The following is a 26,356-nucleotide window of genomic DNA, read 5'->3' as shown; positions in this document are numbered from 1 at the left end:
ATATTTAAACTGTACATGTTTATGAATAAATGTGCGTTGGGTATATTCCTAATCTAGCCTTTCTAGTGTTTGCTGCCTTCTGCTTTAGCTTTTTCAAAATACAGCTAGGCAGACAATGTGGCGCGTATAATTAAAGCCATATTAGTAATTTGTTTCCTTCCTGCTAGCACCTCAACAGTAACAGTTCAGTTGCTCTGGCGCCTCGCCACAGGTCCACTTTTTTCCTTCCCTTGTAACACTTCGTGCACGATAATTGAGTTAGGCTGGCGCCCATTGCTACAAAAGAAGTGCTTGTACGGAAGGCCTTCTCCTGTGCATTGGTAATAGTGTTTTGTATTTAAAGTTGCCTTTAACCCTTATGCTTAATATGGTGTTACGAGCGCTTTGTGCTAAATTACTAGCACAGCGTGCATGTGGTTTAAAAACACGTGCGTAATGTGCATGCATTAAACAGCACTTAGATTGCTAACGCCTCATGCACAATCATTAGATTACCCTGACGTCCATTGCTACACACAAAATGCTCCTATGGCACGGTTAAGCTTTGCGCAGTTAATGGCATCGTGTACATGGATTTGCCTTTCACTTTCTTCCTTTATACGTTGTTACGAGCATTTTTATATACAACTGTTAGTGCAGTTTTAGCTAGCAGTACAATGCATTTACATTAAAAGCATCATCACATATACGTTCTACTGCTTATTTGTATGCCTGTTTCTGAGTAATTTGTTTCCCTTTCCTAGCGCCTCACAAACCGAGCTTAAGTTGCCATAGCCCCTGGACAGCTTTCCAATTTTTGCATGTTTTAGTAACACCTTACGCACAATGACTAGGCTAGCCTAAAGCTCACTGCTTTTACCATTTACTCTACAAACTGGCAATTTTTAAACTGTACTTGCTTATAAAAAAAATGTGTTAAGTATATTCCTAAGCTAGCTTTCCTGGCGTGTTTGCGGCCTTTTGCTTTAGCTCTTTCAAAATACAGGGAGGCAGACAAGGTGGCGTGCACAACTAGAGCCATATTAGCCATTTGTTTCCTTCCTGCTAGCACCTCTACAGTAATAGTTCAATTGCTCTGGCGCTTCGCCACAGGTCCACTTTGTTCCTCCCCTTGTACCTCGTGCACGTTGTTTTTTCAGCATTATGCCTCGACTTATGCATCTTTGTTTTCCAGTGCCAGGCGGAACAGCTCACTCGGGGTTTGGGTGCTTGTTTAATTGAGCTGAACAGTATGAAGGGCTTCCATTTGCTACCACTGTTGCCACAAAAGTGCTTCCGTTTGCTACCACTGTTGCCACACGCATTGAACTCGCCAGGCAGCCCACCCCCTCCCTCTCCAGCGCGCGCCGCGCTCTCCCTTGGTTGCCACACGCATTCAACTCACCAGGCAGCCCACCCCCTTCCTCTCCATATGGGTGTTAGCATTTTTTTTTATCTCCGCCGCACGTTCACACAGGCTCCTCTCTGCCCACGCATCTCTCCTCTTCAGTAAAAAAAAAAAATCACTCACTCCACAAACAGCACTTTTATTAATTTGATCACTACCACATCACTCTGGGGCAACACTCATTGGCACCACCACATCACTCAGGGACACCCCCACACATCACTCAGGGACACCCCCACACATCACTCAGGGACACCCCCACACATCACTCAGGGACACCCCCACACATCACTCAGGGACACCCCCACACATCGCTCAGGGACACCCCCACCACATCACTCTGGGGCAGCCCCACCACATCACTCTGGGGCAGCCCCACCACATCACTCTGGGGCAGCCCCACCACATCACTCTGGGGCAGCCCCACCACATCACTCTGGGGCAGCCCCACCACATCACTCTGGGGCAGCCCCACCACATCACTCTGGGGCAGCCCCACCACATCACTCTGGGGCAGCCCCACCACATCACTCTGGGGCAGCCCCACCACATCACTCTGGGGCAGCCCCACCACATCACTCTGGGGCAGCCCCACCACATCACTCTGGGGCAGCCCCACCACATCACTCTGGGGCAGCCCCACCACATCACTCTGGGGCAGCCCCACCACATCACTCTGGGACAGCCCCACCACATCACTCTGGGACAGCCCCACCACATCACTCTGGGACAGCCCCACCACATCACTCTTGGACAGCCCCACCACATCACTCTGGGACAGCCCCACCACATCACTCTGGGACAGCCCCACCACATCACTCTGGGACAGCCCCACCACATCACTCTGGGACAGCCCCACCACATCACTCTGGGACAGCCCCACCACATCACTCTGGGACAGCCCCACCACATCACTCTGGGACAGCCCCACCACATCACTCGGGGGCACCACCGCATTGCTGGGGGCACCCCCACATCGCTCGGGGCACCCCCACATCACTCGGGGGCACCACAACATCACTCGGGGGCACCACAACATCAATCTGTGCAATCATTCAACAACAACTGGTTCAAATATGTTCTCTCAATGTCTCAAACTTTATTACAAATGTCACAAAAAGATGTCCATATTTCACTTCTGTTCTTGGATTTTCGTCACAATAAAATACACTTAACACAATCTTCACGAAGGTTATTTACAAAAGTTTAAACTATTGCCATCATAAATTACAATACGTTTTATTTAAGTATTAATTATTTTAAAAAATTAAAAAACATTGTTATTTGTAATAGCAATACATCTAAGTCACGTAAATACAACACATATTGCATTACAAATGCTATAGGTGTCACATTTGCGAAAGTTATAACTATTGGCATTGTAAATGACAAAGCTATTTATTTAGCTATTTTCAAAACCAACATTGAAATAATAAAATTGTCATTTACAGTACCAATAGATCAAAAATTCATAATGCAAGACCTATTGATGTAGATGTAACATTTGCTATCTTAATAACTATTGCCTTTTGTATTACCAAAATTAATACTTTAATATTTTTTAAAACATAAACAAAAAATCTAATCTTTACATTTTACACACCAAAAACTCAAACTTTTCTATTGCGAGACCTCTTGCATTTCCAATGCTTGTTGTGTTTGGCATCCTAAGTGTGCCAGGTATACCCAAACGTGGATCCCGGGCTCACTGTGCCACTGTAACCAATCTGTACCTGGCCGAAGAGCCCTAATAACAGTAACATCTGTCCTGGGTTGCTTGTGTTCCAGTTCAGGGAGACCTTGGCCTGGCAGTTAGAGCTGGTCTCACCCATAAAAAGCAGGATCTAGAATGATTTGCATATGCCTGTGCCAAACATAGGTGGCATGGTGAGCGACAAACAGTTGTGATGCAGCCTAAGATATTGCCAGTGGCTAAGATTAATTCACACATTCTATCAATCACCTTGTTGTATTTGTATTAATAAAAGGAAGCATGTGCCATATTTCTCTGTCGGATACAGCACTTTTGAGTGAAGGCTGAAATATCTCAGATTTTTTTGTATTGAGTCGTGAATGAGGCTCCATCCAGCCAGAGGTTGTATTTGGTCTATATAAGACCTTTGCTTTTCTCTGCTGTGCTCCAGTCTTTGCAAATAATTTATGATTTTCCGCCATTGCACATAGGAGGCAAAGTGCTAACCACATCTTACTACTTAACGTTTTTTTGTAGAAACCTCTCTAACAGTAGTAGAAACCAGCTCCTATCAATCGACTTTGGCTGAAGGATCTTGTTGCAGTAAGAAAAAACGTCACTTCTCTTAACACAGACTTCCATTTCTTCCAGATAGCCTACTTTGGTATCCTAAAAGCCTGCGCATGCACAAAGCTTGTCTTGCCTCTTTCTTAAGTGTATACAAGTTAATCTGGTTATAACTTGGTTTTGGGGTCCACCGCATATGGCTAGATAGTGATTATAACTTTTGAGCCCACCCTGAGAGACTTTGTTCAAAGTGTGCTTCTGCAGGATAGTGGTCTTCGTTCGCAAAGTTTAACAGAGTTTTGCGAACACCCCCTCAAGAGCAAAAGGTGTTTGCAGTGGCTGAATATGAACACAAAATGTTTGTGCGGCAAACCTTAAAATCTTAAAGTATGCCAATAAATGCATCCTTCACCCAGTCCCTCCAGGTTTTCAAGAAAGTGGTTATGCACTTTTATTTTAAAGTCCATAAAGCAAGTTGGGCACCTCAAGCATTCGATGGGATGTTGGTGAATTGCTATATTTATTGGGGCCTTTCGTTGCTCAGCAGTCTGTTATAGACCAAAATATGCCAAGACTTGAATCCCAACTACAAAGGGTAAGCTCAGTCTTAAGCACTTAATTACTTACCAGTTCATTCTTTGGTCAAAGATCGAGATTTTATTTATTGGGTCTTTTGTGTTATTCGCTCAAGCGTGATGACATAATCCAAATTGAGCTATGCATGTCCCACTTATTTAGGAGACTTGATTCGAGCAGAAGATTTGCTCACAGTAACAATGAAACTGGACGTGTGCCTAAGCTGCATACACTGCAGCAGCAGTGCTGATCACAGCCCAGCCAAGTGTCACGCATCAGGCGTGACACTAGCGCATTTCAGTGTGGTAATCCGCATTACCGCACTGAAATGCATTGTCACGCATATCGGTGTCTGTCAGCTGTCGCTAAAATCGCTCTGATAAAACCGTGTCTGTGGCAGCGCGCCGCTCGTGGCTTCCCCATGCTGCTGCAGCAGGCGCTTGGGCTCGCAGTTGAGCTAAGTTTGCTGGCAGCACTCACTTAACTGCTTAATGTATCTTATGTTTCCAATTTAAGCAGCGCGGCTCTCATTACCAGCATGACACCATTGGGAGGAGACATCACATCCTGTCGCAGCAGCGCGCGCGGGAAGCTTATAATTTTGCGAGCTAGAACGGGCGGCTCGACTGGGTAGTTTGCGGTGCATTTAATAGTCATGCCCCGGGTCGCTGCAAATAATCATGGCGCCGGTTGAAGCGCTCACAGCCCTGTTTTCTGCAGCTCATACCAGCTCGGGCCATCGCCTCTTATCACTCTAGTTAATAATACTTCTCCCCGGCTTCATACAAAATATAATTACAGCAGCCGAGCCGGGAGACGGAGAGAAGTCAGTGCAGTGGCCGCCATGACAGTCTGTTACTAGACTGCTTAGCCGGAAATCACAGGAGTCAGGACAGCTGAGCGGGCAACACCACTATCCCTGAAGGTGGGCTAGACCCCCGGGTGGCAAACTCGAATTGCCCGGCCCGATGTGACTCGAGGCCTGAGTCTGCTTGCAGCCAGCATTGCATTGCACCTCTGCAGACCGGAGTCGATAGAGCGCTGAAACCCCAAGCCGCCAGCAATGTGGGTGAGCGTCTTAACAGTTATGGGAGCCCGGTGCGTCTCCGCTCGTCGCCTGCATCTAATGAAAGTAAGTGCAAGATAATTAAACATCAACCTCTGAACACGGAAAACTATTTGTGCTCTTAATACTAGGGATGTCCCTGTGCTCATTTGTTTGACCCGATTTATAGCGGTCGAGCAGTCAGGAAAGTGATTAATAAAGCTTTTTATTTTCGGTTTGTCAGAAGAAATTAAACCAGAACACCTGCTAAAAATTGTTGGTAGTGGAGAGTCTGCACCTCGTATACATTCAGTACCCCAACGAACAATGATGTGGGCTTTGAAGTGAGGACACCCAATCTTGAAAACATCCTCATCTGCCTCCTTATCTCCCCCCACTGCAACCCCACTATAGCAGTCATTGTTATTCTCTGTAATCAAGGTGAGCAGCAGGCACACTGCGCCGGTTTCAAATTTACAGAAACGTCTTTTTGTTTGTAGTGGCATGGCGCGCACTATCAAAGTTTTGGTTAATAGTTCTATCAGCTTAGAATAGCACTAGATGCTTCAGTTTCTGGTGCTTTCCATCAGTTTTACATCATTTTAGAGCGGCTTGTTGCTCAAATTGGTGTAATTTCTGTTATTAATGTTTTCCAAGTCTTCATTGCTTGATTTTGCTTGCGCTCAAAAAGTGTCACTCATAGTCATTGGAATGTCACTCATAATTACACAGAAATTATGAAAATGTCACACTTGGCAATCTCAAACCTTGGCAGCTATGTGATCACCCTCTAGCATGTGTGACGTAGGCCCCGCTGCCGTGCCGACCGGCGGAGGGCGCTGGAGTACCAAGTAGCAGTGTCCCTATGAGTTAGGGCCCAAAGAAAAGTATTTAAATACTTCTTTTAAAGGCTTCCGCCCCCAACCAAGCAAGGCACTCCTTACCTCACCTTGGTCTACCTCCTCCCAAATCTTCAGTACATAGAAAATTAAAGAGGACGAGTGGGGGCAGTTGAGATCACAACACACACATTTAATTTCACCCAGGGAGCTCTCTAGCAAAAGTAAACTCTGCATAACACGGTAATTTAGAAGCTGTCTGGACACTATATCGAGCTGATATTCCCTGTACTTTTCAAACTACATGTTGGTTCGCATCAGATTTTCACGCAGACTGCCCTTGCTGGAGTGGGCTATATATGTCCCGACCTTTCACCTCAGCCACATGCATTAGTTTTGTTGCGATCATCTAGATGTCCACGAGCTGCACAAGCCTCGTAATGCTGTGATGTCGCATGGCCGGTAACGCGTGGTGAAGGAGGATTCACATTACAGGTAAGAGCCGTTTCTTCTTTCGACATATAGCTGAGACCTGTCTCGTATATAACGCAAAAGACACATCTTGCTGTAGCTGCTAAATAAAATTAAGAATGTATCCACAGCAGAGGCTGCAAATAAAGTCTTCGTACAATCCGTAACGGAGTAACCTTGTTTGTAATTCGCAATGGATGGCATAAAAAAAACCTGTCAGAGCATTCATTGCGCGTGAAGATCTGCAACGTCTCCTCCCCCCGCACGTTTTCTCTTTCGTGGTGCCTTGCATGTTTGCACCCGCGATGTCATCCCATTTGAATCCTGACCGCCTCGGCGGCACCATGCAAATGACCTGAGGTTTTTTAATGTATCTTATTTTCTTGTGGGCTGCGTGCCTCTGCTATTACGTGCCTTATCTTGAATGAAGATTGCTGCCCTTGCCAGCGCCTGTGATAATAGGAGGGCTGCTGTACTTTGATGCCTTGTATTGTTAAGCACGGAACCTATATTTATGTGAAGTTGTTCCCTTTAGTTACGATTTCATATTGAAGGTGCACCACAAAATTGCCAGTTTCTCCTTTCCCATAAATGTCAGTTCGAGTGCAAGTTGAACTCTTTTGCAGTCTGGTTTCCTATTTTAAATGTGTGCATCAAATACAACTCCTTTTCTCCACAGGAGTTAGAGAGTCCTGCACTGCTTCTTCGGATCCTTCTTCAACAACTGAACTGCCAGATTATTTGACGTAAGTATTTAAAAAAGAAACCTCTGAAATGGAATTTGCTCTTTGGTTTAGAACCAATGAAAGTACGTGAGTATATGCTTCAACAACCAGGACCATATAGCATTTTTAAACTACGGAAAGGCAGAGGTCAGTTTGTGTGGGCTGCCTGCCTGCCTTCTTTCATGACGCGCACTATGCAACTAAGAATGGAGTTAATCTGTGTATTTTACTTGTATTTGTTGGGGGGTATCACTGGTCACCATTCTCATTGGATGGTAACAGTCCTTTGTGGTATGGGTGGGTAGAAGGATGCCCTTTCCTACCACCTATTCCAATAAAGACAGACCTTAAAATATCAGCCCCTGTCGGTTTCCATGCATTCCGAAGTCTTGAGTACCCACTTTCCCGGATCGCTGTCCCTATTAATGGTATCCTTAAGGCTGCTGTTTTGTTGGATATCTATTGTACTTGAATAGCAACATTCATGTGAGGCGTCTGATATTTCTTATGATGTCCAGAAGTGCACCGTTTGATTCATAACGGCATGGATGGTTTAGTTGCTGGCTGCACAAGCAGTAGTAGAAGATTGTCATTTGGATTTCATTCACTGATCTTATACCTTCTCCATTATCATCGAGGTAGAAGTTTATATGCCAACTTCTCTTAAAGGGAGCGTTTCTCGGACGCTCAGGAGAAATCTAATTTGTATGATTTACTAGAGGATGAATCGTATAGGATCACCACAAAGGAAGGCAATTGAAAAGTACTCTTTATTCTTTGAACAACCTCTCCCCACAGCCCTCTATCCAGCTGCGATATTGTTATATTCAGATTGTTTAAAAACGTGTGCAGCCTTATAGATTCGGCATCTAAATGCATATAAAATGATAATAAATATTGCAAAATAAATATGCCTTTTCCAGTAAATTGTAAATGTATACCTGATGGGTCATATCTAGGATCATCTACTATAGTTAAGTTCAACCGAGTTGACGAGAAAATAATGTAGTGATTTATGAACATTTAAAAAAAAAATAACTTGGTTATTTCAGAATTAACATTAACAATCGGTGATGAATGCAGAACATGGGTGATACAACGAAACAGGAGCAAAAAAAGATTGTTACGTATGAAAATAGGTATACACATCGTTTTAGTGACTAGACCAATGGAAATAGAGAAATTGAAATATAAAGATTAAGCATGCATATATTGAAAGTTAAATAATTAAAGTAATTTAATCTCTTATGGGAGTTTAAAGTTGTCATTTTGAGATGTAGAAAGTTGAACTGGCATGCTTAGTTTACAAAAAACGAACTGATGTATGCTAATATTTGATGTATAGGTTTTCTATGTGCTAGGAGCATCACTTTTATTTCAAGCTGTAATGCATGTAGGTTTCTTCAATCAATCAAATAATTTGTAAAGCGCACTACATATCCGCAAGGGTTTCAAGGCGCTGAAGGGAGGGGAGGAAGGGGGTGCTGTTGCTACTGGTCGACCAGCCAGGTCTTGAGTTGTCTCCTGAAGGATAGAAGGTCTTCGGTTGGTCGTAGGATGAGGGGGAGGGTGTTCCAGGTCTTGGCGTGTGGGAGAAGGATTTGCCTCTGGCTGTGGTTTTACGGATGCGTGGGACCGTAGCCAGGGAGGTCTGCGGAGTGGAGTTTCCTGTTGGGTACGTAGGAGAGTCGGCTGTTGGGATAGGCTGGGCCGGTCTTGTGGAGTGCCTTGTGTGAGTGGATCAGGAGCTTGAAGGAGATTCTTTTGTCGACAGGGAGCCAGTGCAGGTTCCTCAGGTGGGGGGTGATGTGGTCGCGGCGCGGGACGTCGAGGTTCAGGCGTGCAGAGGCATTCTGGATTCTTTGCAGCCTGTTGATGAGCTTGGTCGGGGCTCCAGCGTAGAGGGCGTTTCCGTAGTAGTCTGCTGCTGACTAGGGCCTGGGTGACTGTTTTCCTTGTGTCTGTTGGGTTCCATCTGTAGATCTTGCAGAGGGTGTTGAAACAAGTGGAGGAGACAGCGTTGACTTGTTTGGTCATGGTGAGTTTCGAGTCGAGGATGACTCCCAGATTGCATGCGTGGGTGCGGTGGGTGTCCCCAGTGATGCGGGCCACCAGGAGTCGTCTCATGCTGAGGGGTTGGGCCCGGGGATGAGGATCTCAGTCTTGTCTGCGTTCAGTTTGAGGCGGCTATGCTCCATCCATTTCGCGACGGCCTTCATTCCCTGGTGGAGGTTGGATTTGGCGGTGAGGAGGTCCTTGGTGAGGGAGAGGATCAGTTGCGTGTCGTCTGCGTAGGAGATAATGTTGAGGTCGGGCGATGCGTGCGAGAGGCGCCATGTAGACGTTGAACAGCGTCTGGCTGAGGGAGGATCCCTGCGGGACGCAGCAGATGATCTCGGAGGCTTAGGATCTGAACGGGGAGAGGCGGACTCTCTGGGTTCTGCCGGAGAGAAAGGAGGAGGTCCAGTCCAGGGCCTTGTCTCGTATCCCTGCGTCGTGGAGTCGTGTGCGTAGTGTGCTCTGGCAGACGGTGTCAAAGGCGGCGGAGAGGTCCAGAAGGATGAGGGCCGCTGTTGTCCAACAGGGCCCTGAGGTATCTGTGGCGGCGATGAGGGCGGTCTCGGTGCTGTGGTTGCTGCGGAAACCTGACTGGGAGGGGTCCAGAATGCTGTTGTCTTCGAGGTAGCGGGTGAGCTGGATGTTGACTATCTTCTCGATGACCTTAGCTGGGAACGGAAGCAGGGAGATGGGCCGGAAGTTTTTCAATTCGCTTGGGTCCACCTTGGGTTTCTTCAGTAGGGCGTTGATCTCAGCGTGTTTCTAGCTCTCAGGGAAGGTCGCGGTCTCGAAGGAGAGGTTGATGGTGTTGCGTAGGTGGAGTGCGATGGAGCTGCCGGCTTTGTTGAAGATGTGGTGTGGAAAAGTGTCAGACGGTGAGCCGGAGTGGATTGTGCCCATGGTCTTGATTGTGTCGTCGATGCTCACGTTGGTCCAGGTTGTCAGGGGGTCGTAGTCGGTGGGGTGTGGTGGTTCCTGCGTGTTTGGGCCTGTAAGGGTCATCCGGGGGTTGTAGCTGTTGTGGATGTCAGCGATCTTGCGGTGGAAGAAGTTGGCGGGGGAGTCGCACAGGGCTTGCGATGGCGGGATGTCGTTGGAGCTGGGGTTTGGAGAGTTCCTTCACGATGTTGAAGAGCTCCTTGCTGTTGTGTGAGTTGTTGTTGAGGCAGTCTTTGAAGGAGGTCCTCTCGGTGGTCCTGATGAGGTGTTGTGGTTGTGGATGGCGTCTTTGAGGGCTGCGCGGCTGCCGAGCGACTTCTCACTATGCCATGTTCTCCAACTTCCGGCAGGTGCGCTTGGACGCTAGGAGTTCCAGGGTGAACCAGTTGTCTCTCTTGCTGGTGTCTTTGAGGGTTTGATTTTTCAACGGGGCCAAGGTGTTGGCGCAGTCGTCCAGCCATCATCTGAGGGTGCGCGTGCCATCGTCTGGGTTGGATTGGTTGGTCGGTGGGTTGAGTGCGAGGTTTGTCTGTAGTTCTTCTTCGGTGATTCTGCCCCAACTGCGACGGGGAATCTGTAGTGTGCGGTGATGTGCGACTGGTTTCCGGAAGGTGAAGTGGATGCAGTGGTGGTCTGTCCAGGTGGGTTCGGAGACATGGCTGAAGGAGATGTGTGGGCTTGAGGAGAAGATGGTGTCGAGCGTGTGTCTGGCAATGTGGGTCGTCGACGTGACTAGCTGTTCCAGTTCGAGTTTGTCTATCAGGGTGGAGGAGTTGCTGTCGTCGTTGTTGTTCTCCAGATGGAAGTTCAGGTCTCTGAGGAGGATGTAGTTGGTGGAGGTCCGTGCGTGCTGATTAAGTCTGAGATGGTGTCACAGAATTGTGGTTGGGGTCCGGGTGGTCTGTAGATGAGGGTGCCTCTTAGGGTGGTCTTTGCGTCCGTGTGGATCTGGAAGTGCATGTGCTCGGCGGTGCCGAGTGTCGTCGGTGATTGTTGATACCCTGATGGTCTTCTTGTGGACGATGGCGATTCCTCCTCCGACTCCGTTGGTGCAGTCTCTGCTGGCCATCTTGTATCTGTCGGGGATGGCTATTGCGATGTCTGGGGAGGAGGCTTCGTTCATCCAGTCTCGGTCAGGAAGGCGACGTCTGGAGATGCGGTATCGAATAGGTCCCAGAGCTCAATGGCGTGTTTGCGTGTGGAGCGGGTGTTAATCAGGATGCATCGAAGCTGGTTGTGTTTTGTCGTAGTGGGTTTCTCTGCGTCTTTGATGCAGGAGAAGCTGCAGTTCTGGCAGGAGAAGGGACCGTGGGAGCGCTTCAGGGTGGCCCGGCAGCAGGTGGGGTTCGTCCTGGGTTTAGAGCGATGAGGGTGCTGGCGTCTTATCGGAGGCGGTCATCACGGCTGGTGTGGGGGCCAGGGGTTCTGGCGCTGGGCGTGGTCCAGGCGCGGACGGGCTTGCCTTAGGTGCGCCTTTGGCGTGCGCGCATCCACGCAGAGGCCTGCCCTTTTATGGGGAGGAGGGAGGGAGGAGCAGCTGGGAGGCGGGTGGCAGGGGCGAGGGAATGGCCGCGGGGGCGGGGCCGCAGGGGTAGCAGCGGCAGGAACTGCAGCGGGGAACAGAAGGGAAAAAAAGAGCACCAAGGAGCAGCAGGCAACCGGGCACAGGGGCACTTAAGCGATGGCGCTGCAGCAGCGGGGGGAGGGCTACCTACCTTGCAAAGATCTTGCTAGATCTTTTTTTCTATCACTAACGGATGCGCACTTTAGTGTTTAATTTTTATGTGTGCTCCTCATTGCAGCACCTCCTCATTAAGGAAGTATCTACAACCATGGGAAGGCAGACCCTTAAGCTGTGTTAATTGATACTGCTAGGTTAGGTCTCTGGTGGCCCGATTTATTTTTCTGTGACATTTAGTTTTTTGCTCAATGGCTATACATTGTCACCACAACGGAAAAGCTTTTGAATTTCTCTATATTTGTATTTTCCTCTTTGAGGAACCCCTCTATATGCTGTAAATACAAGCGTGAAGATCGTGCTTAATTATATATCTTGTTTTTTCTTGCATTTGTGCGGTTTAGAGAGGCGCCTGCTTTAGTTGGCTACTTCATTTCAATATGAAATTCCTTGTGTCACTGAAGATGACGTGTGGGGTTTTTCTGTCTCACATTGATCAGTGAAGTTGCTGCTTTCATGGTACTCGATGACCCAGAAAACCAACTTTGAATTTCAGAAATTATAATGGAAGGTGGCTGAGTGGAAAAATGCAGCTAAAGATTTGATAGCAAACCAAATGAGAATGAAGTAATACTATAAAATGAGAGGTGGCAGGGCCAAATTTGCGCTGAGTCGCTACAAAGTTGCACAGTCCAGAGTTCCAAATTTGATCAAAGGATAAATAGAAGACTGCCACCCAACGTTTCAAATTTGGAGACAATGTCTCCAAATATAAATGCAAACAAAGTCTTAATCTGAGCAAACGTCCAGTTCAAGAATAATTCCATCATTTCTTTGTTGTAGAGACTTTTTCACTTTCTTTCCAATGTTGGACTGCAAGATCAGCCATAGTACAGCCAGTCTGAACCACAGTTGTAGCCAACACGTGTTTCATCTTGTGGATAATATCCCACCGACTGATTTCTTAACAATACTCATTCCAGAGATGGTAGTTAAGAGTGAAGCGTTTTCTGCCCACACATTTTTGCATACTTTCGACATGCCTGTCCCACATTCCATTTTTAGCCTATGCTAAAGAGCAGATCTTCATAGAGAACAATTTTATTAAACATTAATGGTTGTCTACATTCAGGTTCTCTCCTGACCAACCCAGCCCTAAGAACTCACACTATACAGTCCGACTGAGAGAATTGTTTGATTCCTGCAGAAATTATTCTGAACCGGAGTCCTTGGCATATTTTGAGACGTCCTGATCTTTCCAGTTGCTTTAGATATATTATATATTGTATCTCGGAATGACATTGTAGAAATTGTTTTTCACCATTTCAGAGCTCTGCTGCAAAATGCAAACTGTGTTGCGCATAGCTGCAACCAAGTTTTGGTTAGAAGATGCCGATTCCGTATAGTAAAGCATATATCTTCCTTACAAATTTGTTGGTTTTCTCTTAATTGTTAAATGAAGTATGTCGTGTAGTCCTAGTTGGGAGCAATATTTTTAGCCACCACCCCCCATTTTATTTGATCTGTTTCAAAACAATATACATAGACGCTAATAAAGGAGATGTTTGAGGATACATAATCTTTTTCTTGCAGAAAATACACCGCTATTTTATCCTCTGAACAACGCCAAACATTCAAGGAGGACTTCAATTCGGAGTATGATGAATATCGAAGCTTGCATGCCCGGGTGGAGAATGTCACTAGGAGATTTATGAAACTTGATTCTCAGCGGAAGCGCCTCTCTCCTGGAACTAAAGAATATAAAGTAAGCAGCGTATTTTATCATATTTTGTTTCTTCCTGCTTGCACAAAAGTTTCAGTTGCTTTTTTGTATACTAATTTGACGAACTAGATTTCTAGTTTCTTCGCAATCATCACGGTTTCATTTTATCCCCTGCCTTGTAGTAAGTGTGGCTGCAGTGTCGGACCGTCTAAGAAATGATATTTATTTATTTATTAAAAGTTTTCTATAGCGCGAACAAGACCCTTAGGTATCAGAGCGCTTAACATGACAGGTCATGACAATACAAAAAAAGGATGGAAATAAAAATGTATATACATATCTTTCAAACGTGTTCACTACGTATAGTACAATAATCTGAGGTAGGATTGGGGTTATGCGATCTTAATTAGCGACTTTACATTTGGCTTCTGAGTAATTGCAGTCCAGAGTCCGTACCATGACAACTTCTGATATCGTCAAAGAGTGGAATGAGATCCTACAAACTTCCCATAGTTATAATTATTTTTTTTTGTATCCTTTAAGTCCGGTTGATGTGTTGTCTTGTCTATGAGAGGAATTTACTCATCTTAGATTCTCTCTTGAATCTTGCCGTATTTGTAATTTTCCTAATGTTCGGAGGGAGAGAGTTCCAGATTCTGGGGGCCGCTCCAGAAAACGCTCTATCGTAAGTTCTTTTCTTTTTGAAAATTTGTGGTCTCAGCAACAAATCATTGGCACTCCTTGCAGGTCTGTTTCCTCCCGATAATTCAATTTTCTGGGCGAGGTATGTAGGTGTGTTGTGAGGAATAGCTTTGTGGGTGATACATGCCATTTTTAGTTGTATTCTAGCTTCATACTTTAGCCAGTTTAACGCCTTCAGATGTGGGGAGATACGGTCGAATTTCCTTGTACCAGTGATAAGTCTTGCTGCTGCATTGAGGCATGCTTTCAGTGGAGCTATTGAAATTTTCGGTAAACCTGTTAACGTTGTGCATCCATATTCGATTCTCGAAATGACCAGTGATTGTACAGCAAGTTTTAGATCTGACTCCGTTAAAAACGGTTTCATTTTTCTTAAGTAGTTTAGGTGAAAACGAGCGTTTTTTGTCATTGCCTTGATGTTGGCTTTCATGTCTAGGTTCTCGTCCAGTGCGATTCCTAGTGATTTTGCCGAATTCACTAGCGTTGGGGTGCAGTTTAACAACGCAGTGATCATTTTAGACCATTTTTTCACTTCTGTTTGGTTCTTTAGAGGCGAAATAAGTAAGAATTCAGTTTTATGTGCATTTAGCTTCAGATGATTGGTAGATAACCATTTTAACGTCATTTTGAGGGATTCATTCATTAACATGATGTCTTCCAAGGACGCGATCTTGATGTATATCTGCGTGTCATCTGCATACATGTGGTAGGATATTTTTGAATTTCGCAGTATTTTTGTAAGGGGTTCGATGTACAGATTAAACAATGCTGGAGATAGTGTCGATCCTTGAGGAACTCCTATTTCATTTGGGCAAGATGGTGAGAGTGATTGGTTGACCAGGAATCTTTGACTTCTGTTGAGTAGGAAGGATTCAAACCATTTTAGTACTGTGCCGGATAATCCCATCCTGTCCTGGAGTCTGTTCAGTAATTTTTCATGGTTGACTGTATCAAATGCCGATGATAGGTCTAGAAGGATGAGTAGGCAAGATCGGTTTTGATCTAGTGCTTGTAGAGCATCATCGACAATGTGAAGGATTGCCGTTTCCGTGCTGTGCCCTGTTCTGAATCCCGATTGGCAGTCATCTAATAGCGAGAAATTGTCGATGTGTTGGTTCAGCTGTTTCTGAACACATTTCTCAATTAATTTGGCAAGGAGTGGAATGTTGGTCACTGGGCGGTAGTTATTTGGATCAGCTGGGTCTACTGTAGGTTTTTTGATGATCGGTATTACTTGACCTGTTTTTAGGCATTCTGGGAGGATCCCCTGGGCGAGAGAGGCGTTTACTATTTCTGTCCATATTGGAATCAAGATATGCTTGACATCTTTCAGGCATTTTGATGGGAGTGGGTCGTTATAGTGATTGTTAGGTTTGATGTCAGCTAATGTTTTAGCAATGTCATACTGGTTCAGTAGTTTAAAGGAATCCCAGTGTGCATTGTTTTTTGGCAACATCTCCCCTTCTCCTGACGAAGTGTTGACTGATGATGGTGTGTGGTAGTCATTGTTGTCTGCAGCATTCTTGAGTTCTCTGTCTAGTTTGGTGGCTTTGTCAGTGAAAAAGTTTGAGAACTCTTCGCAGCTGAGTGGAGTTTTGGTGAATTCTTGGGCAGATTTCGCCTGCTTATTTGATTGTTGTTTTAATATCTCGAATAGTTTCCGAGGTCTGTCCTTGGCATTGTCTAGTTCTGTTCTAATACATTTCTTTTTAGATTTGAGGATCTTTTTGTTATATTCATTTCTGATTTTTCTAAGAAATTTCAGCTCCGGGGATGAAGGGTGTTGTCTCCATTTTCTTTCTGCCTGTCTTAACTTTCGCCTGTCTTCATTTAGTGTCTCATTGAACCATGGTTTTTTTTCTTTTTCTGTGATTCTTTTCAATTTTAGCGGTATAGTGGCGTCGACTATATTTGTTACTGATGTAGTGTAATGGTTCGTTAAGTCAGTCACATTCTGCATGTTGTGTTGGGAGGATTAGGTCTTTCTTGATGTTTTCGCTTAGTAGTTCCATTGAAGAGTCTCTCGTATCTCGCATCCATCTTTTGGTTTTGATAGGCTGAATGGTTTGTGTTTTCATCCATGTGGGTATCATAAAGGTTATGGCATGATGATCTGACCAGTCGCATGGTTCTATAGTGAGGATTGAGATATTATCGTTTTTCGAGATTATCCAGTCCAATGTTGCTCCTTTCGAGTGTGTTGGTTGTAGACATGCTTGGGATAAGTTTAGGTCAGTTAAAAAGTCTTTCAGTGTGTTGACTTGTTTGTCGTTATTGTTATTCCAGTGTAGATTGAAATCGCCCAAAAATATGTTAATAGTGTCAGTGTTAGCGTTAGCTGTGATGATCTCCATTAGCTGGTCAATGAAGTTCATATTGTTTCCCGGAGGGTGATATAAGGCATGTAGGATGCAACTTTGGGTATTATTCGATCTTATATTGAGACCAAGATATTCGCAGGATTCCAGAGGGTCGGATTGTATTTGGTTAATTCCTAAGTCAGCTTTGTGTGTGCAGGCTATGCCACCTCATGTTTTTCCTCGTCTATCAAGTCTTACAATGTTGTAGAGAGGTGGCACCAGCAGGTCCATGACTGGGGATGAGGATTCAGTTAGCCATGTTTCCGTGAGGATTGATATGTCTATTTCCTGTTTAATAATGATGTTGGCTATGTCAGACGCATGTTTATTTGCTGATCGACAGTTGAGCAGTAGGCATTTTAGAGACTTTTCTGATCTACGTGGTTTTGCAATTCGCGTTTCGGGGATTAAATGTATTTGTTGTAGGTTGTTGAAATTGGGTGTTCTTTTATTTGACTTAGGTATTCTGTTGGCGTTTATCTGTACTATTTTGATTTCATCCCCTCTATTGCAGTCGGTGATCTCATACTCCCTGAGTAGGGATAGAATTTCCTCTTCAGTTGGGTAGTTCTGTTTTCTGTCTGGTCTATTTTGTCTGTTTGACAGAGGCGTAGCCTTCTTATTGCTGTTGTATCGAGGAGTGTTAAGTAGATCTTGAATGAGCTCGACTTTTGTGTGAGTGTGTTGCGAGATATCCCGTAGTTGTTCAATTCCTTTGAGGGTGCTTAGTAATTCCAGTGATAGGTTGCTAATTTGTGATTGGAGCTCACTGAATTTTCTCATGATCCTAGGCGATGTATTGGGATTGTTTCTTTGTTCATTTCGAATTTCTTTAACGTTGATTTTTAGTTTTCGTTCTGAGTTTTTCACCAGTAACTTCTTCCGTTTCCCCTTCGTTCGGTTGTCTCTCATGACACTGTTTGTTATGTTTGGTGTGCTGTCTTTATTTTGCGTTCCTGGTTTCTTGTTAGAGGAGTATATCGTTCTAGGTGAGTCCCTAGAAGTTAGTGTGATGTCAGCGATCGATTTTTCACTCTGAGGAGGTTCTATGTTGATGTGTGGATTCTCTGTTCTGTCTGAGTCTCTCCCAGATGTCGAGATTTCTGTTCTGTTTATGACTCCTAGTTGCGTAGATTGTTCAGTATTCTGGGGGTCTCTGGTTGGTGTGTTAATTGTGGTGGTAGAGTCATGTGGGTTAGTGATTTCTTCTTCTGAGGGTCTCTGGTGTTGTACGTGGCTTGAGTCTCTTAATTGCCTATTTAGTTCCCGTTCTTGGTGATCTCTCGTTGGTAAGTTCGTTGTAATGATGTTATCCGTTGGGATTGTGTTGTCTACTAGAGGATTTTGATGGTGTAGAGGATTAGCGTTTTCAGTAGATCTTTTTCTATTTATATCCTGATCCTGGCGTCCTCTCGTTGGTATGCTCGTTGTGTTGCTATTGTCCGCTGAGATTGTGTTTTCCGTTAGAGGACTTTGCAGGTATGGTGGATTTGAGTTTTCAACCATTCTTTTTAATGTTGAGAACAAGTTATCGAATTTTTCCAATTCATTGTTAGAGGCTTTAATCATCACTATTCCGTTTTTAAAAATCGTTATGCAAAGGTCCGCTCTGAGTCTTAGTGATGCTGTTGTCATGAATTTCGTACCATGAGGGATATTAGCTATAGATTTTATATTAAGCGTCTTAGTAATGGCATTGCGCCATCTCGCCGTTTTTCTGGTGAAGAATATCATATCTTTTGCAATTATACCATTGGCCGCGCAGTAGGCAGTGTCGGAAATTAGTGTGTCAGGGTTTTTTCTCATAATGTTGTGCTTGAGTTTTTTGGCTGCATTTTTTGAGAGCTTGGTTGGGTAATTTATGATATGGGCGTTCCTACTTATTCGTTCTAGGTAGTTGACCTCCATATTTGTGAATTGCAGATGGGCTTTAAATGGGGTATCCTCTTCTTGTTTGTGTGTGGATAGGTACTTTCAAGATGTCTTGTAGTTATGGTGAAAAGGTACTTTCAAGATGTCCGCCTGATTAGCAGGCTTTCAGTGCACTGAGGAGACTTTCTCTCTTTCTAATTATATTAGTTGTCCTCTTTCTCTGTCCTTTGTGTGTCCCATAGCATAATTTCTGTTTCCAGTTGTCCTTCTTCTATTCTGTTATTCTGCTTGTCCTCTTTCATTTACCTTGATTTCCTTCTAACATTTTGTGTTCAATTGAATAACTCCTGTTACCAGTTGTCCTTCTTCTAATTCTGTTTTCTGCTTGTCCTTCTGTTTAATGTTTGTCCTTCTTCATTTGCCATGCTTTCTTTCTGCCATTTTGTGTGTAATTCCTCAAATAGGGGTAAAAAGTCGTTTCAGAAGGCCCGTGATTGTATTCAGCATTTATTGTCTTCTTCGGCCGCCATGTTAAGGTCAGGCAGGCCGGTTCGTGAGCTCAAATACCCTCTCAGACATTTATTCGCTCGTGACGATAGCTTGACTTGTAGGCGATCTATTATCTGGACGTGCTGCTGGGGAAGCTTTCATCGCCGTGCGGCCAGCGTGTTTCAGCCTCCTACCTTCCGCCTCTTGGCAGCGTCTCTCATCCGCTCACCGGGGCACAGCTGATGTCAATCGCAAGGCGCTCCAATGTCTCCGCTCAGCTAGAGTCCCCTCCGCTGCTATTTTCCCCGACCTGCTGTTCTCCGAATTCCGGAGTTCTTCTCGGTCATGTGAAGCGTCGCCTCTGCTCAGCTCCCTCGCTGCTCTCCTGAGGTTCGGCAGATGTCCTCCATAGACCGGTACCGTTACTCGTTTAGTCTGGTGTAATTCCTCTGGTATGTGAGGCGTCGTCTGTGCGCAGCTCCTCCGCAGCTCATGATTATTTCACCGATGTCCTCGGGGCCCCGCACTCCTCTATTTCCCAGCAGTACCGTCTCCGCTTTCTGAGCTGGCCAGTCGTATGCGATGACCGTCTCTGCTTAGGGGTAAGTCGCTCTTTTTCCTCTTCTTGACCTCCAGCCACTTTATGTTGCTGGTGGTCCGTGGGTGGGGGTGGATGGCGGGGTTTAACGGGGATTTTGACCGATTCGGTAATCCCTAACCCTGGAGCTCTCGAGAGAGCCTCCTACCAGCGGCCATCTTCACCAATCTTTTCCTATATCTCATAATGTCTCTCCTCCTTAGGAGAACAAAGTCCGAGGCTCCTGCCTTTAGTGTTTGCTGGATGTTTGCTTTTGTTCGAACTTCTTATGATTGGCTCATACAGAGAGCACAGCAAAAATGCTCTTCCTAAACTGAAATTATTGCGGTAGTATCCTCAGTCTGTTACTCCATTATGCTGTCACATGGACTCCTAAAAGGTCAATCCAGAAGAAAAGGCTTGATGCCTGTGGTGCTTTACTTTCACAGGCTTGCGAATGACTGCAGCTAGCAGTTGTAAACATGGGCGACTGCAGAAATGTTTTAAGGAGTGTGGGGGCGGCATAATAAACAAAACAAAAAAAGTCAAGACCGTGCTGCCGGTATTTCACTTTGCCACTGGATTCAAGCTAGCCTGGCTGACGGCTGAAATGCCAGAAACCGGTCCCAGGATGCTTGTTTCCGGTCCAGGGAAGGCATTGCCTGGCAGTTAGGGGTGGACTGTTCCCATGAGACACAGGGTCAAGACTAATTTGCATATGGACATGTCTGAACTGGGGTGGCGGAGTGAGCTAAAGAATGGTGATGGATTAAACCCAGATCAGTTGACTGGGGGTGAGTGTTTGATTTGCTCAAACGCTCCGTCCATCATCCCCTTTTGTATTGCGGTATTTTACCGGCAGCGCTATCTTGACATTTTGTTCAAGGGCAAGGGAATAATCCTGGATCCCCTTGCAGACACCATGGTTGTAAATACCCCAACACCATGATACTGCAGGTATACTTAAACCTATGCATTTGAATTCTATTGGGAATGGTGTATACATTGTCTGCTCCCTATAATATACGGCCTCTGTTAACTGGTTTATGAAGGAAGCATTGTATGTAAAGCAAAGCTTTGAACCTAACTCATGAGAATTATGCGCATATGATTCAAATTGATTCATGAATCCTAGTGGAATTTGATAAAACATATGGAACCCGTTATATGGGTCTTCAGTAGATTCAGTGGGAGTCACCTACAGACTCTTTCTGGGATAGTTGCATATTCTGGGTGCTCAGCCAGAAAATGACTGATTTAAAGTTTGTTGTTTCGTGAAGGCTAGGGCTTCAAGTAGAAGCAAGCCTGTACTCTGAAATTGATGAGCGGCATGCAGAGTTTTCTTGCCAGGTAGTGTAATTGATCAAAGTAGATATCTTTATGAACTAAGCAAGCAACTTTCAACAGGGATCACCCTTCAAGAGTTAGCCAGCTTAAGGACGCCATTAGATGTTGTGCGGTCAGCTGCTGACTCACTGCACTGTGTAAGGAGGCTGTTAGACGAACTAGATATTTCTGAACTACCAGCATGGATAGCCGCCCCCCGTAGTCAAACCTAGAGAGGACCATCACATGGATTTCTCGGGTAGGATGATTGCGTAGGAAGTTAGCATTTTTTGCCATTAAATTGATAGGTTTTTGGAAATTCAGCGTGCTGTCTAAAGTAAAATGAAAGTGTTTAATATCTATGTGAATGGAGCAACGTACTCCTAGTATATTGATTGACTTCAGTCCTGGTTGGACTGATGTCTAGCCTGAGGTGAGAATTCTGTTTTTTGGGGGTAAAGGTGGTATATTGTCGTCCAGGATTTAATGCCAAGGTTGATGCAAGTCTGGATACATTGCTTGGAGAATACGCTTTCAAGAATAACTAGATGCCATCCAAATATTGGCATGTTGGTGATGGGCTATGCCATAGTCATTGAGATCTCCCAGTGGTTTGCGTTACACATTAAATAAATCAGGAGCTAGAACTGATCCTTCCGTGACCCCTTTATTTATGGCAACTTGGTGCAGCAGGATATGGTCCCCAATTACATGTGAATGCTTCTCAAGGTAAGATTTGATCAAATGAAAAACTATCTCACTGAAGCCCATACCTTCTTTTAAAGTGTGAAGGAGAACTTCAGGGTTGCACTATCAAGGACGCCGACAGGTCCATTGAGATTACTTGGTAGGAGGTTCATTCTCCATAAGTCATAGGACACGGTCAGGCATTTGGAATCTTGCTGACTCCATACTAAATTCAGCTTGACTTTCATCAAATATCTATCGGGTGACATCACCTTCCTCCTCATAGTCCCCTCCATCCCCCTCCCCCTTAGCAGCTACAGCGTACATGGGGTTCTTTATGGGTCTCTTCTGCCTGCAAATTGGCACACAAGTTTGTCATCCACTCGTCAGTAGAAGAGAAGGGTAAATGGAATAGGAAAAGAAAGTAAGAAAGAAGGCAGGCTGGAAGGAAGGATGGGTGAAAAGAAGGAAGTATGGGTGAAAAGAAGGAAGTATGGGTGAATGAGTAGATGATGAATAAATATGTGGATGAATGAGTGGGTGAAAGAATATTGGATGAACAGCGGAAAGGATGGCAGAGTAAAGGGATGGAATGGATGAGTTTGTGAAAAGTTGATGAATGGCTGAGTGGATGGACTGTAGAAAGGATGTATGGCAGTGGATAGATGGGGGCAGTCGATGGATGGGGGCAGTCGATGGATGGGGCAGTCGATGGATGGGGCAGTCGGTGGATGGGGCAGTCGGTGGATGGGGCAGTCGGTGGATGGGGCAGTCGGTGGATGGGGCAGTGGATGGGGCAGTCGGTGGATGGGGCAGTCGGTGGATGGGGCAGTCGGTGGATGGGGCAGTCGGTGGATGGGGCAGTCGGTGGATGGGGCAGTCGGTGGATGGGGCAGTCGGTGGATGGGGCAGTGGATGGGGTGGATGGGGTGGATGGGGCAGTGGATGGGGTGGATGGGGCAGTGGATGGGGTGGATGGGGCAGTTGATGGGGTGGATGGGGCAGTGGATGGGATGGATGGGGCAGTGGATGGGGTGGATGGACGGCAGAGTGGGTGGATGGATGGACGGACGGCAGAGTGGGTGGATGGATGGACTGATGGATGGCAGAGTGGGTGGATGGATGGACGGACGGATGGCAGTGGGTGGATGGGTGGGTGGGTGGATGGGTGGGTGGGTGGGTGGATGGGTGGGTGGGTGGATGTAAGGATGTAATGGCGGGCGGGTGGATGGATGTAAGGATGTAATGGCGGGGCGGATGGATGGATGGAAGGATGTAATGGCGGGGCGGATGGATGGATGTAAGGATGTAATGGCGGGGCGGATGGATGGATGTAAGGATGTAATGGCGGGGCGGATGGATGGATGTAAGGATGTAATGGCAGGGCGGATGGATGGATGGATGTAAGGATGTAATGGCAGGGCGGATGGATGGATGTAAGGATGTAATGGCAGGGCGGATGGATGGATGTAAGGATGTAATGGCAGGGCGGATGGATGGATGTAAGGATGTAATGGCAGGGCGGATGGATGGATGTAAGGATGTAATGGCAGGGCGGATGGATGGATGTAAGGATGTAATGGCAGGGCGGATGGATGCAAGGATGTAATGGCAGGGCGGATGGATGGAAGTAATGGCAGGCGGATGGATGGAAGTAATGGCAGGCGGATGGATGGAATGCAGGATGGATGGATGGATGTAATGGCGGGGCGGATGGATGGATGTAAGGATGTAATGGCGGGGCGGATGGATGGATGTAAGGATGTAATGGCGGGGCGAATGGAAGGATGTAATGGCGGGGCGAATGGATGGATGTAAGGATGTAATGGCGGGGCGAATAAATGGATGTAAGGATGTAATGGCAGGGCGGATGGATGTAAGGATGTAATGGCAGGGCGAATGGATGGATGTAAGGATGTAATGGCAGGGCGGATGGATGGATGGAAGTAATGGCAGGGCGGATGGATGGATGGAAGTAATGGCAGGGCGGATGGATGGAAGTAATGGCAGGGCGGATGGATGGAAGTAATGGCAGGCGGATGGATGGAATGCAGGGTGGATGGATGGCAGGATGGATGGATGGATGGATGTAAGGATGTAATGGCGGGGCGGATGGATGGATGTAAGGATGGAATGGCGGGGCGAATGGATGGATGTAAGGATGTAATGGCAGGCGAATGGATGGATGTAATGGCAGGGCGGATGGATGGATGTAAGGATGTAATGGCAGGGCGGATGGATGGATGTAAGGATGTAATGGCAGGGCGGATGGATGGAAGTAATGGCAGGGCGGATGGATGGAAGTAATGGCAGGGCGGATGGATGGAAGTAATGGCAGGGCGGATGGATGGAAGTAATGGCAAGGCGGATGGATGGAAGTAATGGCAGGGCGGGCGGATGGATGGAATGGAATGCAGGGCGGGTGGATGGATGGATGGAATGGAATGCAGGGCGGGTGGATGAATGGAATGCAGGGCGGGTGGATGGATGGAATGCAGGGCTGGTAGATGGATGGATGGATGGCAGGCAGAGTGGGTGGATGGATGGATGGACGGACGGACGACAGTGAGTGAGTGGGTGGATGGATGGAAGGCAGAGTGGATTGGGTGGATGGATGGATGGCAGTGAGTGGATGGATGGACGGCAGAGTGGGTGGATGGATGGATGGACTGCAGAGTGGGTGGATGGATGGACGGCAGAGTGGGTGGATGGATGGATGGACGGCAGAGTGGGTGGATGGACGGACAACAGAGTGGATGGATGGATGGATGGATGGACGGACGGCAGGGTGGGTGGATGGATGGATGGATGGACGGCAGGATGGATGGATGGATGGATGGGCGGGCGGGTGGGTGGGTGGGTGGAAGGATGGATGGATGGACGACAGAGGATGGACAGACGGACGGCAAAGTGGATGGACGGACGGATGGCAGAGTGGGTGGATGGATGGATGGATGGATGGCAGGCAGAGTGGGTGTATGGATGGATGGCAGAGTGGGTGGGTGGATAGCAGAGTGGGTGGGTGTAAGGCAGAGTGGGTGGATGGACAGCAGAGTGGGTGGCTGGATGGATGGATGGACGGCTGGGTGGGTGGGTGGATGGATGGACGGCTGGGTGGGTGAGTGGATGGATGGATGGACCGCTGGGTGGGTGGATGGATGGACCGCTGGGTGGGTGGATGGATGGACCGCTGGGTGGGTGGGTGGATGGATGGACCGCTGGCTGGCTGGGTGGATGGATGGATGGATGGATGGACCGCTGGCTGGGTGGATGGATGGATGGATGGACCGCTGGCTGGGAGGATGGATGGATGGATGGATGGATGGACCGACCGCTGGCTGGGTGGGTTGACCGCTGGGTGGGTGGATTGACCGCTGGGTGGGTGGATTGACCGCTGGGTGGGTGGATTGACCGCTGGGTGGGTGGATTGACCGCTGGGTGGGTGGACGACTGGATGGGTGGACGACTGGATGGATGGACGACTGGATGGATGGACGACTGGATGGATGGACGACTGGATGGATGGACGACTGGATGGATGGACGGATGGCAGAGTGGGTGGATGGATGGATGGACGGACGGGCGGCAGAGTGGGTGGATGGATGGATGGACGGCAGAGTGGGTGGATGGATGGACGGCAGAGTGGGTGGATGGATGGACGGCAGAGTGGGTGGATGGATGGACGGCAGAGTGGGTGGATGGATGGACGGCAGAGTGGGTGGATGGATGGACGGCAGAGTGGGTGGATGGATGGACGGCAGAGTGGGTGGATGGATGGACGGCAGAGTGGGTGGATGGATGGACGGCTGGGTGGATGGATGGACGGCAGAGTGGGTGGATGGATGGACGGCAGAGTGGGTGGATGGATGGACGGCAGAGTGGGTGGATGGATGGACAGCAGAGTGGATGGATGGATGGATGGATGGCAGAGTGCCGTCCATCCATCCACTCTGCCGTCCATCCATCCACTCTGCCGTCCATCCATCCACTCTGCCGTCCATCCATCCACTCTGCTGTCCATCCATCCATCCACTCTGCCGTCCATCCATCCATCCACTCTGCCGTCCATCCACTCTGCCGTCCATCCATCCACTCTGCCGTCCATCCATCCATCCACCCACTGTCGTCCATCCATCCATCCATCCACCCAGCCACCCATCCTTCGTCATCCATCCCTCCACCCACCCACTCTGCCCTCCATCCACCCACCCACTCTGCCCTCCGTCCATCCATCCACCCACCCACTCTGCTGTCCGTCCACCCAATCACCCAGCCGTCCGTCCGTCCATCCATCCACCCTGCCGTCCATCCATCCACCCTGCCGTCCATCCATCCACTCTGCCGTCCATCCATCCACTCTGCCGTCCATCCATCCACTCTGCCGTCCATCCATCCTGCCGTCCATCCGTCCATCCATCAATCCATCCACTGCCGTCCATCCATCCGCCCACCCACTCTGCCGTCCATCCATCCACCCACTCACTTTGCTGTCCATCCATCCACCCACTCTGCCGTCCATCCACCCACCCACTCTGCCGTCCACGTAGAGGAAAAGTTGAACCGTACACTGCTTACTGCCGGAAGGAGGTGGGAGTGTAAGTTGATTTGGAGGGGAAGGATATTCTACCAATTAGGGATAGTA

The 26,356-nt window shown here is 47.2% G+C and overlaps 1 protein-coding gene across 1 annotated transcript in view; it reads left to right on the top strand.

Moving 5' to 3' along the window:
- The window catches only part of ELL2 (elongation factor for RNA polymerase II 2), a 291,164-nt gene that overhangs the window by 253,265 nt on the left and 11,543 nt on the right, over positions 1-26,356 (top strand). Inside the window, exons 9-10 of the mRNA XM_078675403.1 lie at positions 7,258-7,324; positions 13,572-13,743. Of these exons, the coding sequence (XP_078531529.1) occupies positions 7,258-7,324; positions 13,572-13,743 (239 nt within the window). The remainder of the gene's footprint in view (positions 1-7,257; positions 7,325-13,571; positions 13,744-26,356) is intronic.

The sequence above is a fragment of the Lissotriton helveticus genome, chromosome 2_1 (genome assembly GCF_964261635.1).
Source record: "Lissotriton helveticus chromosome 2_1, aLisHel1.1, whole genome shotgun sequence".
Lineage (NCBI taxonomy): Eukaryota > Metazoa > Chordata > Amphibia > Caudata > Salamandridae > Lissotriton > Lissotriton helveticus.
Note: the sequence above shows the minus strand (reverse complement) of the source record. Positions and strands in the feature narration are given on the sequence as shown.